Genomic DNA, 22,502 nt, shown 5'->3' on the forward strand with positions numbered 1-22,502 from the left:
ATGTTCGTTTGATGAGTACAGTGTATACATTCAGATCTGCCGTTCTGCGACTGCATAGTTCCATACAATATGTACAACAATATAAATATTACATACAACATACTATTATAATTTATTTATAATGGAATATCGACGGAAATTATCGTATGTCGCGTGTGTTGTGTTTTAAACGAAATTCTGTTCAAATCTCCGGAAGACAGACAGAGAAAGTAGATAAAAACGAAAAAATGAATTGACGTGCATGCGGCGTACGTGTTCACTATCACTGGTGCCACGTGCTAGCCGCTGTGTCAAAATATTACTATATTGGAGTGAGATTGGAAAAGAAAAATGTTCACCTATCCTCTCTCTACCATCGCCATATAGATTTACCCCTCACAAGTCTATGATAAAAATACTGCTTGAAAACTTAAAGTCCACAGCCTCCATAAAATTATACATACCGTATGATGAGTTTGATCCAATAAGTCATTGAATATCCCATAAGTTTATAGTACATTATCACCGTCACGTATAACGGGGCCATTTTTCGACCAAAATCACACTCTTCCCTTTTTGACTGATTTACTTTTCAACCAAATTAAAAAGTTTTATATTTACGTTATATTATACCTATAAAAAGTATTAAAAGTGTTATCATTACAAATTAAATTATATATAAATAGTAATTTATCATTTCAGTCAATAATATTTTGATTAATTCTTATTACAGTTACCTACTAAATAAAAAATTTAATGTTTTTCTCTTATTGACTATTGTCATTTATACATATAAAAAAAATATATGGTAGTTTTTGTCACAATCAAACTATGTAGTAATAATTATATAATATACAATTATATTGTAATATATTATAGCTATAAAAGGAACTCGAATGCAAGTGGCATGTCCTACTCCCACATATCTAATAAAAATAATTTAATGAAATTTTATATCAATCTATTTGAAAAAATGTCTATCTATTTGAGATGGATTGTCTAAATAATTTTTTGTGACAGATTTTCAATTTTATTTTTATATAAATTTCTTTTTTAGAACGGAGATGTTAACTTTGCCTGCAAGCGTTTGCCTATTTAATTTTATTTTCATGTTCATTTAGTTCTTTCAGATATTATATATATGTATGTATGTATTATGTATACATAGGCATGTAGGCATATATTATGTTTAATTATTACGTTTGTTTTTCTGTAGTTATTTTGGAAACACATGATAGGTAATCGTATTTAAAACACACGTACGGATTTAAGAATGTAACAATTTAAACTTGTTTATATATTATTAAATTTATAACAAAAATGCTATTTTAAAAATTAAAAATAAAATAAATGAATTTAAAATGCATATCATTGGTAAAATATTGTAGTTTTCAAAATGTAACCATTTATTAAATTATCCGCTTATTCTTCTAATTAACTTTCAGTTAAACAATTATTTTTTTAGTTGATCATATTACATAATATAGTTACAAAGTTCTAATATCAATGTCTATAGTTTTCTTTCTTCTTCAGAACTAAAAAGAAGAAGCTAGAATACAAAACTTAAAAGTTTATATATTACTAGAAATTAGAACACATGGTTTCCGACTACGTCAAAAAAATACCTTTTTTTTCTTTTAGGGCACACTCTATGTGATATCTTTTTACAAATGCACATAGGACATTAAATAAAGAGATTTTAGGATACACTCAGGACACTTTCTTTAATACTCCAACGATATATTATGTAGGTATACAGGTATACTGTATACGTATATACATATCAACTATCAAACCCGATATCTATAGGTATAGGTAATTAATATTTGTATACATTTTTTATTATTAGATACTTATATAACCAACACTTTAATTATGGTATGGAGTAGGAAGATGGAATTCCTCCATTATTTTTTGAAGTTTGAGACATCCCGCTAATTATTTTTACTAGAACAGGAGGACGTTATAGACTAAGTATATTGTTTTTTACAAAACATTTTTTTAACATACATAATTTTCACATCATTTTTATAACAAAAATTATATTGAACAACACATTCAAATTAAATTAATTAAATCATTATTTTGATAAATATAGTATAATACATTTATTTTATATCTATGCTGTATAGCAGTTAAAGCATTTATTTTATAGCATTAATATACGATTGTAATTTAAATAAAAATAAAATAATATGTATTCATTTAAATTCATTAAAATTATTTAATGGAAACTTTTTATACTTTTTATTTTATTTTACTATTTATTTTAATGGTTCGTAAGTATAGTCATTACTGCAGGTATGCTCATAAATTTAATTATTTAAGTAGTTATGGTTGATGCCCAGAGGATTTTGGGCCTTTTTCTTTCGTCCTTACAAGTTAGATTAAGTTAAATTATTTGAAGGGATGCAAATTTTTTTCGTGTTTCAGAGTCAACCCAATTTATTTCTAACAAATTTATTCGTCGTACACACAGTATTCAGCAAGTCAACAACTGATCTATGCAAATGTGATCAAATATAACAATTACTATTAGTATCATTTGTAATAAATCTTGTAAACGTAACTAAGGAGATTTAAGCACCCTAAAAAATCTAACCCTTTTTATCTTTGGTCATTTTTTTAAAATTATTAATTTATAAGTTATTTTATTATATTTTTGAAATCAATTGTAAGTAATTTTTTTTTTTGTCTGGCCTTTCTTATAATGGAAATAAAACCGTTTTATTGCATTAAATGTATTTAATAAAAATTAGATTTGACACATTTTTGATATTTTGTTATTATTAAAATATTATATTTGATCATTATTACTGCAATGTATATATTTTATCGTTTATTGCACAACAGGTAAAATCTTTATTAATTATGAATTTATTATAGAGACTAAAGAGAACAAACATAATATTTAAAACATTCATAGTGAGGAGGTAAGTGAAGCTCATTTAAAGTACAATTAGTTAGAATTTTAGCGTCCCCGTGCAATATTTTAGGTCTAATCACGCTCATGGACCACTGTAGCATATACCGTAGTAAAACAATAATAATTATTACCTAATATTACCTATATTGTTTGCGATGCGTACCATGGCAGGGTGCTAGGCAGCACCGTCAGTACGGTGTGTGGCAATAAGCGCGGAACACGATACGGCTATAGCACGTCGTATACAATATAAAATTATATTATATTATATATTTTTTAACATTATCAGCGTGTGACGAGAGTGCGCACGTTTGTGTGTGTATACGCGTAGGAGTAGGGGAACGTGCAGGCCAGTCTAATAAAACCACGCGTGTATGTGTGCGTGTGCGCTTTTTTTCCGTTTTATCGTAAGGTACCTATCACAGTTTTTAGTCTGGTTTGCCCGCCCGTCCGAGCAGTACGGTCTTGGTGTTTCAATTGACCGCCGCACGCAACGAGGAAGGTACGTAAATATTTTTTATTTTCCTTATGTCTTCATATTATCTTCCACTCCACTGCGCCTTACACAATGCAAATGACATAATAGGTTTAACTATTCACTACATTATTCACATAAAAATATAATATATTATTAAAATCGCCGCACCCTACGTATTTGTTTGTTTATAATAATATATCTTTACATAGTGATACGGATAAGTATAGTGTCTGTTGTCTAAAGTTATTCGAAATCAGTACCAGCCGTACATGACAGGTGATGTAAGTATAGGCTATAATAGGTGCGATATTAAAATTACTATTTACTATGGTGTAAGTACCACATAGTATAATAATATTATGATGTGCGACGATGAAGACGGCGCACGCTGCTGATCTCAATGCGTTTACGCTCGTCCGCGGTTATTAATCGTTATCATTATTCAAACAGCTCGTGTTATAATATTATGCGAACGCCTGTTGTGGCTGTCGTGTTCGCGATTTAAAAATATTTTGTCATTTGGTAATGTGTGCGTTTTAGAATTAAAAAACGAAAATAATGTTTCTAGTTTTTGTTCTATGGATACGTACCAATAACGTACTTGACTGCACACAGTGTTATTTTACCGTCAATTTTGAATAGGTAATTCAAATGGAAATTTGTGTCCCACATCACGTACCTACACAACCTGTACTGCTTAGGTACATTATAATATATAACGTATTAACGTGCATTACGCCTAACTGCTTTTAGCGTACAAACAAAAATATGAACACACAATATGTCGTTGTTCTGAAAGGGTCTCGTTAAATCATGCTAAATTAATAATTTGACAATGCTTGATAACAGTCATTTCAAATGTTATGCTGGACCTCCCGTCAACTGTAATTTGTATACCATCTTTATGAATATGCAATTGTTCGACCTCTCGAACTCATCGAGCCAATACATTATTATATCTTTAAATCGATATATAATAATATGTTACGTGTCTAATTGATATAACCGTATCTATCGGGCAGCTCGCCGTATTTGCTTTTTAAAAGATAAATGATTAATGTTCCTCGCGTATGACCAATTTATTGCACACACAGATATTCGGCGATTAAAAATAAAAATTCGTCACACTCTTATTGTTATCGATTATTTAATCATGTTCGACCTGTTATATTATGATTACTAACGATTTAATGATTGACAACAGTAGTTGTTAATGGGTAGTCAGTCATAATGTTTACGATGATTTTAATAATGTTAACGATTTTATAATTGTTATGAACGCGCGAAGTTATTAGTCGAAATTTCAAATGATGGTATCGTGTTCATTAGTGATATAGAAATTTCTCATATGGAATACATTTTAGTAAATAGTCCATTTATTTTTTATATTGAATAATGACTATATTGTTATTACGTTTTTAATTTGAAGTCATTAAATTGACTATATAGCAATAGTAACAACATAATGATGTAACAGACGAAAACATGTGGGTATAATAATTATGACGATGATGTTTTCTCCATTTAAATATAGTTTTAAAACCACAATAAAAAACTACGTAGGTTAGATATTAATAAGTAGGTATCTATATACTTAATCGTTTACCAGTTTAATCTCACAAATGCCATACCTAGTTTCTAAAATTAAGAGCGTTACATAATATAATATAATATTTTATAGTATAGGTAATAATATGTTTAATATTATGTATAGTGATTGATAAACATAATATTGTATTATTTATTAATTTATTTTGTTACATGTAATTTGCAGATGATAGCTATAAATCATAATTGGTAATTTCTATATAAGTATCACTTCGCGTTTTAGTAAACTCAATAATACGAAATTCCCAATGACTGTTAGAACTTATCGTTAAAAAAACCAGCACGCGTGTAAGTACAGTACTTGTATTCATACGAGATAACCCTATTAGGTGACAAACTTATCACTAGGATTATAACTACCTACTAAACTTTTAGCATATAATATAATAAACGTTTGAGATAAGTATAAAATAGATATTGTTTAAATTCAAATAATTATTAAAAATTCAACGACTAAGATTATAGTAAAATATATTTAATTTCATAATTTTAAGTATCTATATCCCTATTACAGTATTACATGTATAAGTACCTATAGTAATTTAATAGAAATTGATTTCACATAATAATATGCATGTATCATTGTCCATAGCTCCAAGGCCCAAGGTATAGATTAATGAACATTGAACATGCTAAATTTTAAAGGCTAGTCGAACTATATTGTTAACCGATGAATATTTATTATAAAAATACTGCTAATTTGAAAATCAGTTTTTTCGTATAATTAAAATGGTATTACTATGTATTGTGTAGGGTACAAAATCTGGAATTAGATTTTAGTTATTCGTTCGACTAAGTTAAAAAATTGTTTCCTAAACTATCTATCTTCGTCGATGTTCAGATTATGTTAGGTTTTAGAGTTATATGGCTTATAAAAATATATATAGGTGGAAAAATAAAAATATATCACAGTTTACCTTCATCTATTCACTTTCTCACTCCTATACACGTTTTTTTTTTTATCAAAGAATACTCATTATTTCAAAAATTAGGTTTTGAAAAACATTTTTTTTTAGAAAATTCTAAGTCGTTACAAAATAACATTTTTTAAAAAATAGATATTTTTTAATCTTAATTTATTTACCTTTGTTCAACATAACATGAATTTTTAATTTCTTATTTCAAAGCAACATATTTTTCAGAGTACTTTGATGGATGTATAAAAATTTAATTTTAGATGAATATTTAAAATTTATAGACAAGTTATGACCAAGAGATACACCACACAATGTTTATCCACTGCTCCATCCAACTAAACTTTAAACGCTTTTAACTAATAATTTCTCATCAAAAATTGTATTTTTAAACATTGAAATATTGCAAATAAAATTCTGCTCCAGAATATTAAATTAAAAATATATGTTGTATTGTTGTTATTAAAAAAGTAAAAAATTAAAAAGTGATAACCATAAAAATATAATTTAAAAAACTTATTTTGTAGTAATAACTTAAGCGTTAAATGAGAGCAAGTAGTATAATTAAAAATACAAACAATTGTTAAAGATTAAGACTATCTTATCGTTTGTATATAAATAAATCAGTAACGACGATTTATAATAATTTTGTGCGTGCTACGTAATAAACATAAATATATACTAAAAAGTGAAACATTTATTATTTAAAAAATGTTTTTTACATGTTAAGAAGACTACCATTTATAGATATAATTTGTATTAAAAAATACAAATATTATAATATTTTTTTTTATTTTTATTTCATTTTTGTATGTATAGAATTGCTACATATTTATCGAACATTTTTTCATAACTGATAACATAAAATTTGTAACACCAACAATCAATGGCATACCAGGCCTTTTGGGTACCTACCTACATCCTACATCCAAGTTGAGAGTCACAGTAATTTCATCATGACATTAAAAAAAAAACACTCTACAATTATTTTTTTTAATCAAATAAAGATTCAAAAAGTTGGTTTTAAATATACAATGTTAATGTTTTAAATATAATTGTAATTAGTACAAAAATGATATTATTATCAGTTTTTGACTTGTAGCATTAGACTCTTTCTTTAATGAATCAATATTTAATAATTTAATGTTTAAGTTTAAGGGGGCCTCCACAGTCCGCTTTCAATAGGCCATAGAGACATCAAGTTTCATAGATCATGCTGCGCTACTGCTTGCAATACTAATTTGCTCGGAATTTAAACTTTATTAATTAATACAATTAACGGTTTATTTTTTTTTTAAATAGATAAAAATAATTCTATGTGTTCCTACTTAGAAAATAATCTAACTTTATGTGTATTTTTTAATATAAAATTGACACCCTTATAATGTTTTCCGATATTTATCATCATTAAAATATAATATACTATATTCATAGATCGAAAAAATATTATTGTATATTACCTGGAATCAAGTTTGAATCGAAATAAATAATTTACTCTCACGTTCATTAAAACAATGTCTTAGAACGAAAATGTAATAAAAAAAAACAGTACGAAATGTTATATCCATACCTAATCAATTTTTGATAAAACATTATTGTATTGTATATATTAACTTACTATAAAGTACAAATTATAAATATATAATTCAATACACTTATACGTCTTAACTCTAAATATTAGGTTATATTTACTCTTTTTTTTTTTTAATAACGTTTTTACGCGTTCCACTAGAGGTACTACATTAAACTAATTTCTTAAGAGGATATGATACCAATTATTTGCCATTTTTGTTTATTATAAAAAATATTGTATGTAAGTACCGCTAATCAATATGCTTATATTTTATATAAAATAAATAAATTGATCAATTCCTAAGTTCAAAGGTTATTGAATTGCATAGGTTTTTGTATAGAATTTTCAATATACCTTTAAATTTTAAAAATATTTGTAATAGGTACTTATCACTTTTTAAAATAAACGTATACAATATACATCAAAGAAAATCCCGATTTCAAAATGCTAACAATTTTCTAGTATTCTACTATACCTATATTACTATTAAGGCATTAAGCAATAACTAGGAATTATTTAAAACATAATGTGTACAATGTGTATAACTATTACCTACTTCCTAATACCTAATACTGTGTTTTTCACTGAATACCTATATTTTTTTTATGGAATAAACCATCTATAATTATTATTTACATTCATATTTAATATATTTATACTTATATGATTTAGATTCAAAATGTCAATAATAAAAACCGAAACAACCGAAGCACTGATAGAAAGAGGGTTTGAATTTTTTGCAAAACATTTCCCAGATGTTGAAAAACCTGATAAATTGGGTATTGGACCCGGACGAGTAAATTTAATTGGAGAACACACGGATTATAATGACGGATTCGTATTACCTATGGTGAGTAAATCAATTATAATTTATATGTATTATTTTGTATATTACTTTGAATAAAATTAAAAATTCAATAATATATATAAGTAGATACATAAGAGAAAAGAATAGGTATTGACTTATGATTTTACGTTTATAAATATATAAATTGTAGTTGAATATTGAATAAATGAGAAAACAAACCATTTTTACACTTAGATATAGGTACCGCATTAGGTAAAAATACGCATTTCGAATTGTGATAGTTAGATTCAGGTATTGTAATTTTCTTAGAAATAGACGATTTGTTAATCGTTTATTTGTTAAACAACATATATTAAGTCAATTTTAGTTTTTTTAAATCAACTTGGTTTAGGTTTAAATGTTTATTAGTCGTATTCATCAGACACTCGAAACCTAAGTGACCTGTATACTTGTATGATGGTCGCACAAATTACGCCTGAATGGGTACTTAAATTTAAATTAATTTCATTGTTTTAATGATTGACCTGTTATACATTTTTATTTTTATTTATTAAATTTTTTGTATTAGTTACTTGGTGTTTTTTCTAAGAAAACAATCCATAACCTCTCCCCCACACACAAAAAAAATCACAATCAACAACAACAATTCAATAATAAATAATTAGTGACAAACAACTAACATATCGAGCCAAATACGACCAAAACGTAATATATGAAAAATAATTACTGGAAGCCTTAAATTACTCTCACGGCGACGCATAGACAATATTTTTGATAATAAATAGATCAAGGTCGTTTTGTCCAAAAAACATTAAAGATTTAGGTAATTTGTTTTCGTTTAATTTTGAAGTAAGTTATATGCATTTAAAAAAACAAAAACTATACATTATTTAAATTATTATTTTTTATTTTATAATGCTCACAAATAAAAGTTAAAATATTAAAAAGATCCTGGATCCTGGTCTTGAATAATATTCTTACCTTTAAATTTGATAATAATTCAATTCACTCTAATACAAGAAATAACAGTAAAATTAATTATTATAAACGTACAATTTAGTACGTTAAACGTACAATTATGAAAACAATTTTAATGGTTTTATAAATTTATCTAAATTCAAATCCGATTTTCTGAATTGTTAAATTGTTTATTCTAAGGATACCTATAATATCTCTTATAAATGATTTTACAAAATTATAAAATTTAATTAATCTATTACTTAATAATATAATAAAAAAATTATTATTATACTCTAAAATTCTTAACAATTATTAATTATACAATTTAGTTTATATCACCACAGCCCACAAGACACTCTTTAAGACTTAAATGTCATAAAATATTGAAGGATTTGAATAAATTCATTACTAAAGAAAAAATAGTGATGAGCATATTCTTGGTGTAGTACCACCTTGTATTATATAGGTGTAGTTGAAACATGTAGTTGTTACTGATAAAGTATTTATGATATTATTGATATGTGGCGTTAACTACTTTGTATATGTTCGGAATAATTCATACATATTACCCTGTATTTAAAATGTACATTATACATGCGTTTAGGCGTGTTACAATTTATGATATGAATTAAAAACTAATTTAATAACTTTGGTTAGAGTTTTAGTGAACATAATTTTATCAACAACGTATTTTTGATCATTTAAGGGTACCTACGTGAGTGTATACGTATATTTAAATGGTCGTTCAAAATTGTTTGTAGGTAGGTACATCGTTTTTATATCATATAAAATGTATGTAAAAATCGTACATTTTATTATTGTCAGTATAGTCAGTATTCGTATAGACTGTAATGCCTATTCACATTCATTATTCATTCTTAGTGTTTGTATTTTTTTGCATTTTCTATCGTATTCATCATGAATAAGTAAAAAGCATGACCAAGTATAAACTTGGTTTTAGAGTTATCGTACAATTATTGAAAGCTTACTATTTAATTTAACATCGTACAACAACATTTGTCATACTTAATTTAAATTTTAAATATGATGTGTACCGTAGTCCGTATTATATGAGTTATATACCTATAATTCATAATTCTTTATTGCGTCTATATATTTATATTCTTTTTTTCTTTTTTTATTTTTGTATGAATTTTAATAATAATTCCTATAATTTTTATTAAATAAGTTTAATTCTCAAATAATTTTTTTTTTAATGCACTTCCTTATTAGTACATTTTTTTTAACGTCCACTAGACAAAAATACATATATTTGTATTTATACTAATAATTAATGTGCATAATTTTTTGTCTTACTAGGTATTATATATTAATTATGTAATTTGTTTTATTTATACTTTACACTACAATTAAACTTGAATATTTCAATACGTGTCTTAACACACTTAACTATTTTGAAATAATTCAATTTTAAAATAATAATAATTTTGAAATATATAATATGGTTTATAGATATCTAGTATAATACTTGTTATTTAACATATTATTCAAGACGATTGAAAATTTCATAGGATTCTAATACAGGATTATTTATAATTGGTCACTAATTTTAATATTTATCAGGTATAGAACATTAAAGATTTACGGTCATGTTACATGTATAAAAGTTAAGTAAACTTTTCATTTAAATTATTTAAAAAAAATGTATACTCTCATAAAAACTAAATCAATATTTTCTACCAATATTACTAATTTATGTGTTAATTTGATTCATTTTTATTGATAACAGTATCTATCAATTTAAATATTTTTGAAATTTAAATATTATCTGGTGATTAATAACTATATTGTATAATGTTGGTTATCGCAAAAAATACAGTTTTAAATTAAATTGTATTAAATGATCATAATAGGTACTATATTATTAATTGCTCTTAAGTAATTTATCAAATATGTATCGTTAGTTGTAACCATAGCAGTGTTTACTACATACATAAACTTTGTATTTATATCTAAGTACTTATTAATTAGATTACCCTATTTTTGGCTTTTAAACTATGACATCATTAAATTACATATTTTATAATTGTTTAAAGTACATTATTGTTAATCGTAGTTTATCTTATTTGTTACCTTTTGCGATTCAAATGATGCCTTGAGTATTATATTTATTCTATTTACAACAAACATACTCACATACACATATTATTGAATAAATTTAAACACTTCCTTAATCACTTAATCAGAAGTTGAGTTGAGCTAGTTAAAAACATTAAATTATTTATAGAATAAAACCTTTCACCCTGATAACTTGTATATATATTTTGTATAACTACTTACGTCAATGAATAATAATACAAATAACAAAAATAACGATTTTAATGTTTTTCTTATCATTGAATTATTACAGTTTAATAAACAAATGTATTTATAAACGATTATTTCAATGTCTCATAGTGAATAGACTTTAATCTTAGTGAATGTAAAAATTAAATTGCATTAATTATAATTCATTAGTAATTATTAATTTTTAACTAATTTCTCTAAATATCTAAATATTAAGAGATTTTAAATTTAATAAACACTGTTTTCAGAATTTAAAAATAAAGTATAATATTTATGGACTGATTCACCAAGCATGCAGCTTACCAACATTTTTCCTTTAATAATTTATTGATTCAAATTGTGATTTTTAGAATTGCCAAGTTTAAAAATCATATTATAAGTATTTAGATTTTTATAAGTCATTTCAGGATTATAGTGTACACACAAATCTAATTAGAACCAACTTTTTTACTTCAAATGAATCATAGCAGATTATTTCTTTCTTAAAAGTTGGTGTCAAATCAAATTTCGAACGAGTAGTTTCTAAATTATTAAACTTTATGAACTAATTTGAAAATTACAGTAACTAGCATTTGTTAGTATGTTTGTAAAAACTTTTCAATATATTAAGCAGGTATTATATTTACTAGTATTTATTTATTTTATATGTAATTTCAAACTATTATTAAGGATTATAATTATTTTTATGGAAAGTCAAATCACTCATAAACTATTCTTACTTAATTCGAAATAGATACATACATTTTTTTTTTTTTTATATAAAATTTAGCTGCCCAACAATTAACCTAAAAAAAACAGTTTGTATCGTTATAGAACACTCATCAACCCAAAGGTGGGCATTAACTAGTTAAAAAGTTAAAGTTAAGTTAAAAAGTTAATTTTTTTTAAACTTTTAACTTAACTAGTTAGTTTATTTTCTAATCAACTTATGAGTTTAACTAGTTTAATTTATAGTTGAAATAACTTGGCTTTTCTCAGTTGATTTAAAAAAAAATCAATCAAGTTCAAAACATTTTAAAATTGTTCGTTTATACGTAAATATTACTATATTGATATAAAATAAAAATAATCCAATACTATAATAACACAAACATTTCTGTTCTTTTTCTTGATAAAATAATTTTGTATAGTTTAAATTAAAAGTAAAAGAGTATATAAGTGTACATTATGATAAAAGTTCAATAAAATTGTTTTTTATAATTTATAAATAAAAAATAGAAAGACACATTCACTCTTTATGTGATTTACAGACTAATTAAAAAAAATAATTAACTTTTTTTGAAACTGAGTGAAGTTATTATTTTTCTCCATATTAACTTGTAACTTATTAAGTTAAATTTGTAATTTGTTAACTTATAACTTATCGATCTTGTATCCTCTTAACTTAACTTGAGTTAATTATTTTCATTAACTTGTCCATCTTTGCATCAACCTATAAAGCGTTGAACGCTCAACGCATGCAAATCATATTATGTGAAAATACAGTCTCAAAGTAAATTTAAATTGTTAGTTTTAAAATCAGCATTTTATTAAATGCATAATTAAAGTACTTATAATAAGGGAGTAAGCATATTTGGTGAATCTTGTAAATTATATCGATTATCTACAATTATATGTGAATATTTTTACGGAAAATATCCAGGCAATATTTTATATTAATATTGTTAAACTATAATAGTTCATTATAAATAGAAATTATTTGCTATTGTAAATTGATTTAAAACTGTTTAAAAGATTATAGGTAGACATTAAAGGGTTATTTTATACTTTCGAGTAATAACGAATATCGACTTCAATAATTTTTCAATTTTAGCCTTAATTCTAATTTATAATTAATTAAAAAATAAAAAAAAACTGAAGAAGCTGCTTTGCTGTATAGTAGGTTTCAAGTGTGCATGTGCATATAAGAAAGTGTAATTTATGTACGAGGAACCTTGAATGAAATTGTCAAACTATATTACCGAGTATAATATACGTTTGAATATCCAAAGTCGTTAACATTTTGAACTTAAAGCGCTCATGAAAAATGTATGTGAATTTACACTTAACTTCTTTTTAAATTTCTTATAAAAGAGGTAATATGAATCTTTTATTAGATTATCAAACTTAGCCACTTAGGGTATTACAATTAAAAATGTTATGAATTTTTCCTACAAAATAATTTACACATTTTCGTTATTTAAAAAATCAAAATTTAATCTTTAAACGTGTCATATAATGTTAATCATAGGCAGACATCGGGGGAGGCTTAGGGGGGCTTAGTCCCTAAATATTTCAATAAATTCCCCAAAAATTGAATGTAATATATTATACTTGTGTATAGAAAGAGGTGTAGGGTCACTTTACATTGCATTATTATAGCCCCTCAAAAAATGAGAAAAATTGTGGCTATGTATTTTAGATATTTTTTAATTTCTGTTGGAACAACTTATAAGGAACATCATATAATATTTTAGAAAAAAAAAATTACTAAATAAGTCGAAAATTACATATGTCTATCATAAAAAAATATATTTATAAAAATGCTAACTAATTGGTAAAAATGTCAAGTTTCTAATATTTCATTTTTTAAATACAACAAAAATTTAGATCTATATTCATGTTCTTTTTTTTTGTCTTATAATTTATTTTTTATTTTATTTTACTATATACTTTTTTTATAATGATGTATACTTAATATTTTTATGTTTTAAGCTTTCATGTGTTTATTAAACGGTTTTGTCAAAATTGGTTTTGCTTAAAAATTCTCGCTTTTCCCGATTGTTTGAAAAGTATTTTTTTACTTTTGACTTCCATAAAAACAAAGTAATTTGAATTTGCTATAAAAAACCCTTCTCAAAGTTAATGATTAAAGTATTTTCACTGTTTCAAAAGAATGATAAAATAGCCGAAAACAAAATGTTTTAAAAAAATATTTTTACTTTGCTCATATTCTAAAATAATTATGTACCGTTAGTTATTAACTAGATATTCGTTATTAGTGTAATGTTTCTTTGATGTTTATCACTAGAGTACAATATAATAAATTTATATATTCTTATATTATATAGAGATGATATTTTAATAACTATTAATGTTGAAAGTTGCACATTAATGAAAAATTATATTGAATGTTAATAATGTTTATATTTTATCTACTTTTAACGTCTAATTATATGTATTATTATGAATTGTATATACAATTGTAATCAAACATGCAAAATAATGCTATTGTAAATTGACTCGTGATAAAATTTAAGTTCATAACACATATATACTGTTATAATTTATAACATAATATTATTATGAATATCAGGGCCGTAACTGGGAGAAAGGTCCAGGGGTCCAGACCTCCCCAGAAATATTAAAAAGTTAAAACATTTTAGTGGTGAATGTAAGGTATACCATAGGATAATATATAAATATTTATATTAAAAAAATGTTGGACTACTTCTTCCCCCGGAATTTTTTTTAGTTTCGACCATAATGAATATTATTGATACAATGATACTATATAATATATCATTTAAATTAAATTTTATAAGTCTCTTAGTTTATAAAAATTCAGCATAATCAAAATGACTTAAAATGACTGTATTTATTTAATATTTTGCATTGTGAATTGTGATATTATATAATATTATGACATCATAATAATCCACCATTTAGAAGCTTTTAGCACGTAATTGTTTTTAATATTTTATTTTTTTAAAGCATTAAATATTGAAATGTATTTAAAACACTAACCACTTGTTTATACCTCTTCATTTTTTAAATAAAATAAAGTATTTTTTAAGCAGATTTGCCAAAAAATATTGCCTCAATTTATATGAATAATTTATTTAGAATTTCTATAAAATGTTTTGATGTGCATGATGAAAAAAAATCGTAATAGGAATAATAAATATTATACCATATATTATTATTTATGTTACTAAGTGTCTACACTGTTTTATGACATTTGAACTAGTACTTAAATAATATAATGAACTATTTATTATTATCTAAGCGTTGCAGGACGAAGAAAATAAATTAGATCACGGTTATTATAATATAACTTTTATATTTTAACTGGTTTATTTGAAAATTTCTTTTAATACCCACGTCTTTATATTACCTACCGCTTTTATTTCAATTTGTATACTTATTCGTGAATTTTTATTTTATGGAAATACTTGTATTTATAACATACATGTTTATAAAGCTTCAAATGAAAATATTTTCATGATTTATTTTGTAAATGTTTATTAATTGTATATTTCTGTTCAATTTATAGGCACTGCCCATGGTGACAATAATGCTGGGACGAGCCAACAATAGTGACACATGTCGCGTAGTTACTGCATGTAATGATTTCGATGAAATCGAGGACTCGAATAAAACCGAATTTAAAATTCCTACCGTCAAGCCGCTGTACGTGGGCACACCTAAATGGGCCAACTACGTCAAAGGAGTGATCGCATGCTTCCAAAGTGCGTACCCATAGGCACGTACTGTTTATTTGAATAAGTATAATACGTTGTTTAATTAGTTTGGTCATTAACAAACAATGCGTCGATGATAGATAAATTAGAGACCATTATAGACTAAACAGTAAACATTCACGAATTTTTTTCGAGCTTTTCATCTAAAAATTGATACTTGTCTTATACACAAATTATTATACTAATGCCAATTGCCGGCAAATACATAAATATAACTTAACTAAACTGTATACATTAAAATATTATACTAACAAAACGTATATTACTTAATATAATTATATTTTTTTCTTCTTGGCATATTTTTTTTCACAGTGGCAATAATGTTGCAGTGATTGACAGGGAATACAAGATACAATCTTTATAAAATTGAAATTGTCCTTACAACATTTATGAGAAAATAACACAGTTTTTGACCACAATGTGGTCCTTCACCACTTTCTCTGGAGAAGTAATAAAAAACTCGTTTAAATAATGTTAATTAATTAATTTATAATATTTTATGTTAAACGCTGAAACGCATACTTTCAACTGCTTAAAGAAATATAAATAAATAGTAATAGAAGAATTTTATTTTCTTATTATTTTCTAAAATATTATAAAAAAGTCAAATTATTTTACGCGAGAAAAATTTTTTTATGACCCAGAAATTGACCGTCAGATACTTTTACATAGGAAATTTCGATTTTTTGAATGGAGCTTAATTACCGATCAAACAATGTAATAACGGTTAAAGAATAATGTGCAGGAAAAAAACAAATACGTATACTGGCTAGTATGAAATAGGAACGAAACGCATGCTCCCTTTATTCATTAATAATGCACTGTTTATTCAAATTCTGATTTTAAGAATTTTTAAGCATACTTTAAAGCTGGTACACATGTTTTTATACCATTGAAAAAGTGTCATGCGGTGATAAAAAATTATTTTTTCCAAATAAGATCCGACTTCTATTGATGTAAATTACTTATGCCTATTAAAATCTAAATACAAATTACTCTCTTTTGACGTATTAAATTCTATGTACAATTGTATTGTATAATATTATGTGGGATAATTATAATTCTTAATAATGGTTTTACTAATATGAGTATAAATATATGTAAGCTTATTATATAAACATAATATTTGAATATAATTAATATACAAAATATTTAGTCTACAGCGCCTACTAACTCATACATTTTACAAATTATAAATATTTATAGATATATATCACTTAATATAATTTTAAAATCATCATAGTAAATATCTTATAAACCTATTATGATGAATTTTTATTCTTAGTGCATACAGTAACTCAACATTTCGTAGTTTACATTTGAATTCATAAACATCGATGATTTTATAAAATCTATCTGTTTAACTATAAAATAAATAATTATTAATAATATAATTCCAAAATAAATTATTCTCATTGGAATAAAGAAGTTTGTAACTTCACAAAATGTTCTTTATGTAGTATAAATATTTGAAAATATAATATTTTACAAATTCCAAATATCAGAATTTTAACAAATGTACAAAGAAAGGAAAAATTGAAAGAGAGCATTGAGCAAGCTTGGTAACTCAATCAGTATATTAAAAACCAATTTTTAATTTTTCCCATATAGGTATAATAGTAGGTTTTGATGCCGTAATTCTATCCAGCGTGCCCTTGGGTGGTGGACTGTCCAGCAGTGCTTCCCTGGAAGTAGCTACTTATTCATTCATCGAAGCTATTACAGGAAATAGAACAATTCAGTAATGAAAACTTTATGCATATCAATATAGTGTTTGGTAAACACTAAACAATTAAACCGTTAATTACATTTTTCAGATTAGTACAAAAAGCCATGGTATGCCAAAAAGCAGAGCATATGTTCGCTGGAGTACCTTGTGGAATAATGGACCAATTTATTTCTGTAATGGGAATAGAAGGTCATGCTTTACTCATAGACTGCAAGTATGTTTATTATATTTTAATTATATACATCTTAATGCAACGTTACTATTGTCATTTGGACTAGGGCCAATTTTTTTATGATTGGGTGATTACTGATTATATGTTTCATTCAATAAAGGACGTAGGATGATTCGATGTAAAGACGTATACAAAAAGTTTCTTGTTCCTGTTTACACGTGACATTAAAATTATTATTTTGATTGTAATATTAATCTGGTTAAATTGTAGAATCAATTTTTTATATTATTTATTTTAGACCACACAGATTAATTTCTATAAAAGTCAGCTAATGGTTTTGTTTGATTTAATTTTTTCTTTAATTCTATTTATTTTTTTTTCTTATTTTTTTATAGATCATTACAATACGAACCCGTTCCGTTGACTGAATCCAATTACGTGTTTTTGATAACTAACTCCAATGTTCATCATGAATTATCCAGTAGCCAATACCAGCTGAGACGATATCAATGCGAAGAAGCAAGCGATTTGTTAAACGTTCAAAGTCTCAGATCCGCCACGATGGAAACCTTGAATAGTAAAGTCAACAACATTTCAACACTATAATAATAATTTATAAACATAAAATATTTCTTAGGGTGTTAATTATTTTACGCTTTGATTAAACAGAAGTACACTTGAATGGGAAAATGAATGAAATAATATATAAGCGCGCTAGACACGTAATAACGGAAATTGAACGAACAAAAACCGCTGCTGATGTATTAAAACGTGGCGACTACAAATCGTTTGGTGAACTCATGAATGCTAGTCATAACTCGTTAAGGTAATTTAATATTCATTTTTGTACGTGTTGATCACAATTTCTAATTTTTTATTTAAGGTTTTAATTGTTTTGATTAACGAGTGCTGAGTTGTGATATTAATAGTAATAGACAATAATAGTATAGGTGTCAACTTATATAACTAGTAATTTATCAATTATAACGATAAATACGATGATGAAGAAAACATAAAAAAATTAATACATGAACGTATAAAAAAATATTAATAAGATGTTTTAAAAAAACCAAGTACTATTCATATTTGGTAATTAGTTATTTTATCTAATTTATCATATAAAAATATACTTTTTAATGAATAATAAAGAGGAGTAAGGTTAAAACGTGAGTTATTTCCAAAAATAATTAATGCCATGATAATATTATTTATGATACCATGCTTCTATCATATACATTACATATTTTTATTAATTTAAGTTAACTTAGTTACTTTTCCTGGAACAATATCTGTTGCATCATAAATTATTATGCATATCATTATTTAAATTTTATTATTAATTAAATGTTGGTTATTATATTATTCTGTTAACCACGGACCTATTTACAGATTTTATTTTTATTGTTACGGTTTCAAATAGTTTATTGTTACATATCGACACGCAATGCAAGGTCATGCGTAAAGAAAAAACAATGACACTCGTGCACATTATATTTTATTAAAAATATTTTTACCTCGATGTTACAGTTTTTACTACAATTTTATATTCTGGAATTGGAACAGTCTTTTTTTTTTTGCTATTGATTGTGTTTACTGTTCAGTTTTTACTTTTATTATTCAAATAAAATAAATAATTTAAGGTATGTTTAAAAATACAATGATGTTGGTATACTTTTTTCATTGTTGTAACACAATCATGTTAATTTTTCTATTCATACATTGATAATAACTACAATTAGTTACCTACTATGTATTATTGATTTTAATATTACGTGTTGATCCTAAACGTATAAATTATTTTTTGTATTAACTTATATTTAAAAAATATATATATTATGTATATTGTTACTATTCAGGACTCAGGTGTACATAGTTCTCACCTAACATTTATACAGTTATACCTAAGTAATATAGGTATTATAAAAATGTATTAAAAAGTAAAAACTACAATTTTGTATCGTCCTGGCTTAGTTTGAATTGTATTATTATTATTAAAAAAATATAGAATTTTTTAAAGTAATTAAAACGAAAAATGTTTTCTAAAACTTAACTAAACGTTGTAATATTATAATATGTTTTTCAATATTCTAAGTGCTGGATCGTGTTGAAAAAATGAGAATATCTAAAGTATGTATAACAAATTTAATAAATCATATTGTCGGTACCTACTGGCCAATGCAGCGTTATTATTTATTAGTTTAATAATATTATCAACAAAATCTTCGTAACTGTCGAGTATTATAATATATACTTACCTACTTTAAATAATATGGTAAAATGTGTAAAGAATGATATCGTCGTGCGCCTTTTTTATTATTATAAGACGGTTCCTATATGACATAATAATAATATATTATACGATTCGTGTTTATTGAATCCTATTTAAAACACTCATATCTTGTTCATAACTTTCTCTTAACACTCGTAACAATGTTAATTGTTATTATATTTTTCAGGGACGATTTTGAAGTTTCCTGTCCAGAGTTGGATCAGTTGGTAGAATTGGCCAGAAAAGTGCCAGGTGTCCTTGGGTCTCGTATGACCGGAGGAGGTTTCGGTGGATGCACAGTCACATTGGTTAGGGCCACAGAGCTACAATTATATGGAATTACGCGTGTCCGCGCTGTGTAATTATAATATTATTATTAATATTTCGTTGTGCTTTTCAGGTGGACCAGGCTGCCGTTAACTCCGTCGTTAGTGCCATTAGTTTGGAATACAAAGGAAGTCCGAAATTCTACATAGTCTCGCCGTCATGCGGAGCGAAAATTGTCAAATTATAGTACACCGGCCGTGTTTTCACCAATAACCGTTTAAAGCCGTATTATTCATTATGCGGTACCTACCGTATTGAATAATAAAATCGCTCATGATGTATTTAGTTGTGTACATTTATTATGAATTGTTTTATGTTTAGACGTGTTTTTTTTATGAGATATACATAAATAAGAACTATATGCATATAATATATATTTTAATATAGTAGTAAATTTTATTTTAGTTACGATACGCTTAGAAAAAATTGTTATAACCTATACCTAACTAAAAATTGCAATTTTGGAATCAATTATTGAAGGATATTATACCGTGGAGTATAACCATACAATATATAGATATCTATATTCCATAGCTCATCGTCACGATTCTTTCTAAAACTATACCGATGAATAAATTGTTAGTTTTTGTATAGTTACTACAGTGTTATAACTTGTACAATTAATGTCAGTACTCCACAATGGATTCAGTAGCATTACGCATACGTAATTGTAGCTGGTCTTGTGGAAATGTAGAATATGCATCTTCTTACCGGTGGTGTGCGTACCGCTCAACACTTTTTTTGTATTATTATTTATTTCCATTTGTATTCGTTATATTTATCTGCTGAAATTATTTAAAGTTAAAACTACCCCAAAATTATTAAATAAAAATATGAATTATTTATCATTTTATTTTAAAATCTTCAAAGATCATGGATAATAATGTAGCTTGTACCCTGTAGGTAGATGTTTTGTGATTAGTTGATAATATCTAATAAAAAATTGATAAAATAAAAATAAAATCAAACTTTTTAATAACTATTTTGTCGAATAATGTCAGAATAACTCAAATTTAATTTATTGTTATTTTAAATTGCTTTTCATTTCGTTATTATATCATAAATACATTAAAGACTAAAATAGTAAAATGAATGGAAAATTTAATAAGATCTAGTAGAAAGAACAACCCAATTTAAATATTTTAACTAAAACATTAAAATAAGATGCAGAATATACCGAATTTATCAGTGAGGGTCTTAAGATATTAGATCGGCGTACATACAAACAGAAGAAAGAAAACTTATATACGTTTATTAACTAACGTATCACACAAACTAATGAGAATTTAAAAAAAAACAAATATTAAAAAAAAAAAATATAAACAATTTATCGTTTTTTTAGAAATCAAATTAGATTTTAACTAGGTAATCATAAGTTTATATAAGTAATTATGACCAAAATAAATTGACTTATTAAAATTAATTCGTAAAATAAGTTGACAATTATATATATTATCTATAATCTATATTCTATTTGCATAAATGTATAGGTACTCATAATACAATAACATTATCATTTTAATTATAATATTGATTATGTAATTTTAAATTTTAAGCAGATTATAAAAATGTTTTCATTAATTTGATTATAATTTTATCCATCTTTTATAACTTTAGCAGTAAAAACTAAAGATTAGTAAAACAAACGTAAATATTACTGGTAAAAAGTGCACGACGTCTTCTTACCACCCACCCACATAATTGCATGGATATTAAATCCTTCATAAACTGTGGAATATATATACTATATATGCTGCATATAATCCACCAGTATGCTACAATAAACACTGAGTAGTGGTCTACAATACCTGCAAAGTATACACACGACACTCGTAAGACTAAGCGGTGTGTCACAAGACCTGAATATGAATTTTGGCGCCACTGAATGAATATTATCACTGTATTACATATTTATATTGTGGGACAGTATGGTATAATATATTGTATTTTTTCTGCAATTGAATATATTTTCAAGACATGTTATCGGTA

The 22,502-nt window shown here is 25.2% G+C and overlaps 1 protein-coding gene across 1 annotated transcript; it reads left to right on the top strand.

Annotated features, from left to right (window-relative positions):
- The first annotated feature begins 3,250 nt into the window (after positions 1 to 3,250).
- On the top strand, positions 3,251 to 20,907 carry LOC113549523 (galactokinase-like). The gene is made up of 9 exons (XM_026950870.1): positions 3,251 to 3,407; positions 8,151 to 8,328; positions 15,809 to 16,004; positions 17,628 to 17,757; positions 17,834 to 17,959; positions 18,313 to 18,494; positions 18,587 to 18,743; positions 20,374 to 20,494; positions 20,587 to 20,907. The coding sequence occupies exons 1-9, from the start codon at positions 3,280 to 3,282 to the stop codon at positions 20,698 to 20,700; spliced, it is 1,332 nt and encodes a 443-aa protein (XP_026806671.1). The 5' UTR covers positions 3,251 to 3,279; the 3' UTR covers positions 20,701 to 20,907.
- The last annotated feature ends 1,595 nt before the right edge of the window (positions 20,908 to 22,502 follow it).

This window comes from Rhopalosiphum maidis, chromosome 1, assembly GCF_003676215.2.
Source record: "Rhopalosiphum maidis isolate BTI-1 chromosome 1, ASM367621v3, whole genome shotgun sequence".
Taxonomy (NCBI): Eukaryota; Metazoa; Arthropoda; class Insecta; order Hemiptera; family Aphididae; genus Rhopalosiphum; species Rhopalosiphum maidis.

Excerpts from the sequence above, each read along its gene's own strand:
- LOC113549523 (XM_026950870.1), top strand. The coding sequence starts at position 3,280 with ATGTGTGCGTGTGCGCTTTTTTTCCGTTTTATCGTAAGGTACCTATCA. Across the intron at positions 8,329-15,808 it reads ACGGATTCGTATTACCTATG|GCACTGCCCATGGTGACAAT; the intron begins GTGAGTAAATCA and ends TTCAATTTATAG. Across the intron at positions 18,495-18,586 it reads CACGATGGAAACCTTGAATA|AAGTACACTTGAATGGGAAA; the intron begins GTAAAGTCAACA and ends TTGATTAAACAG.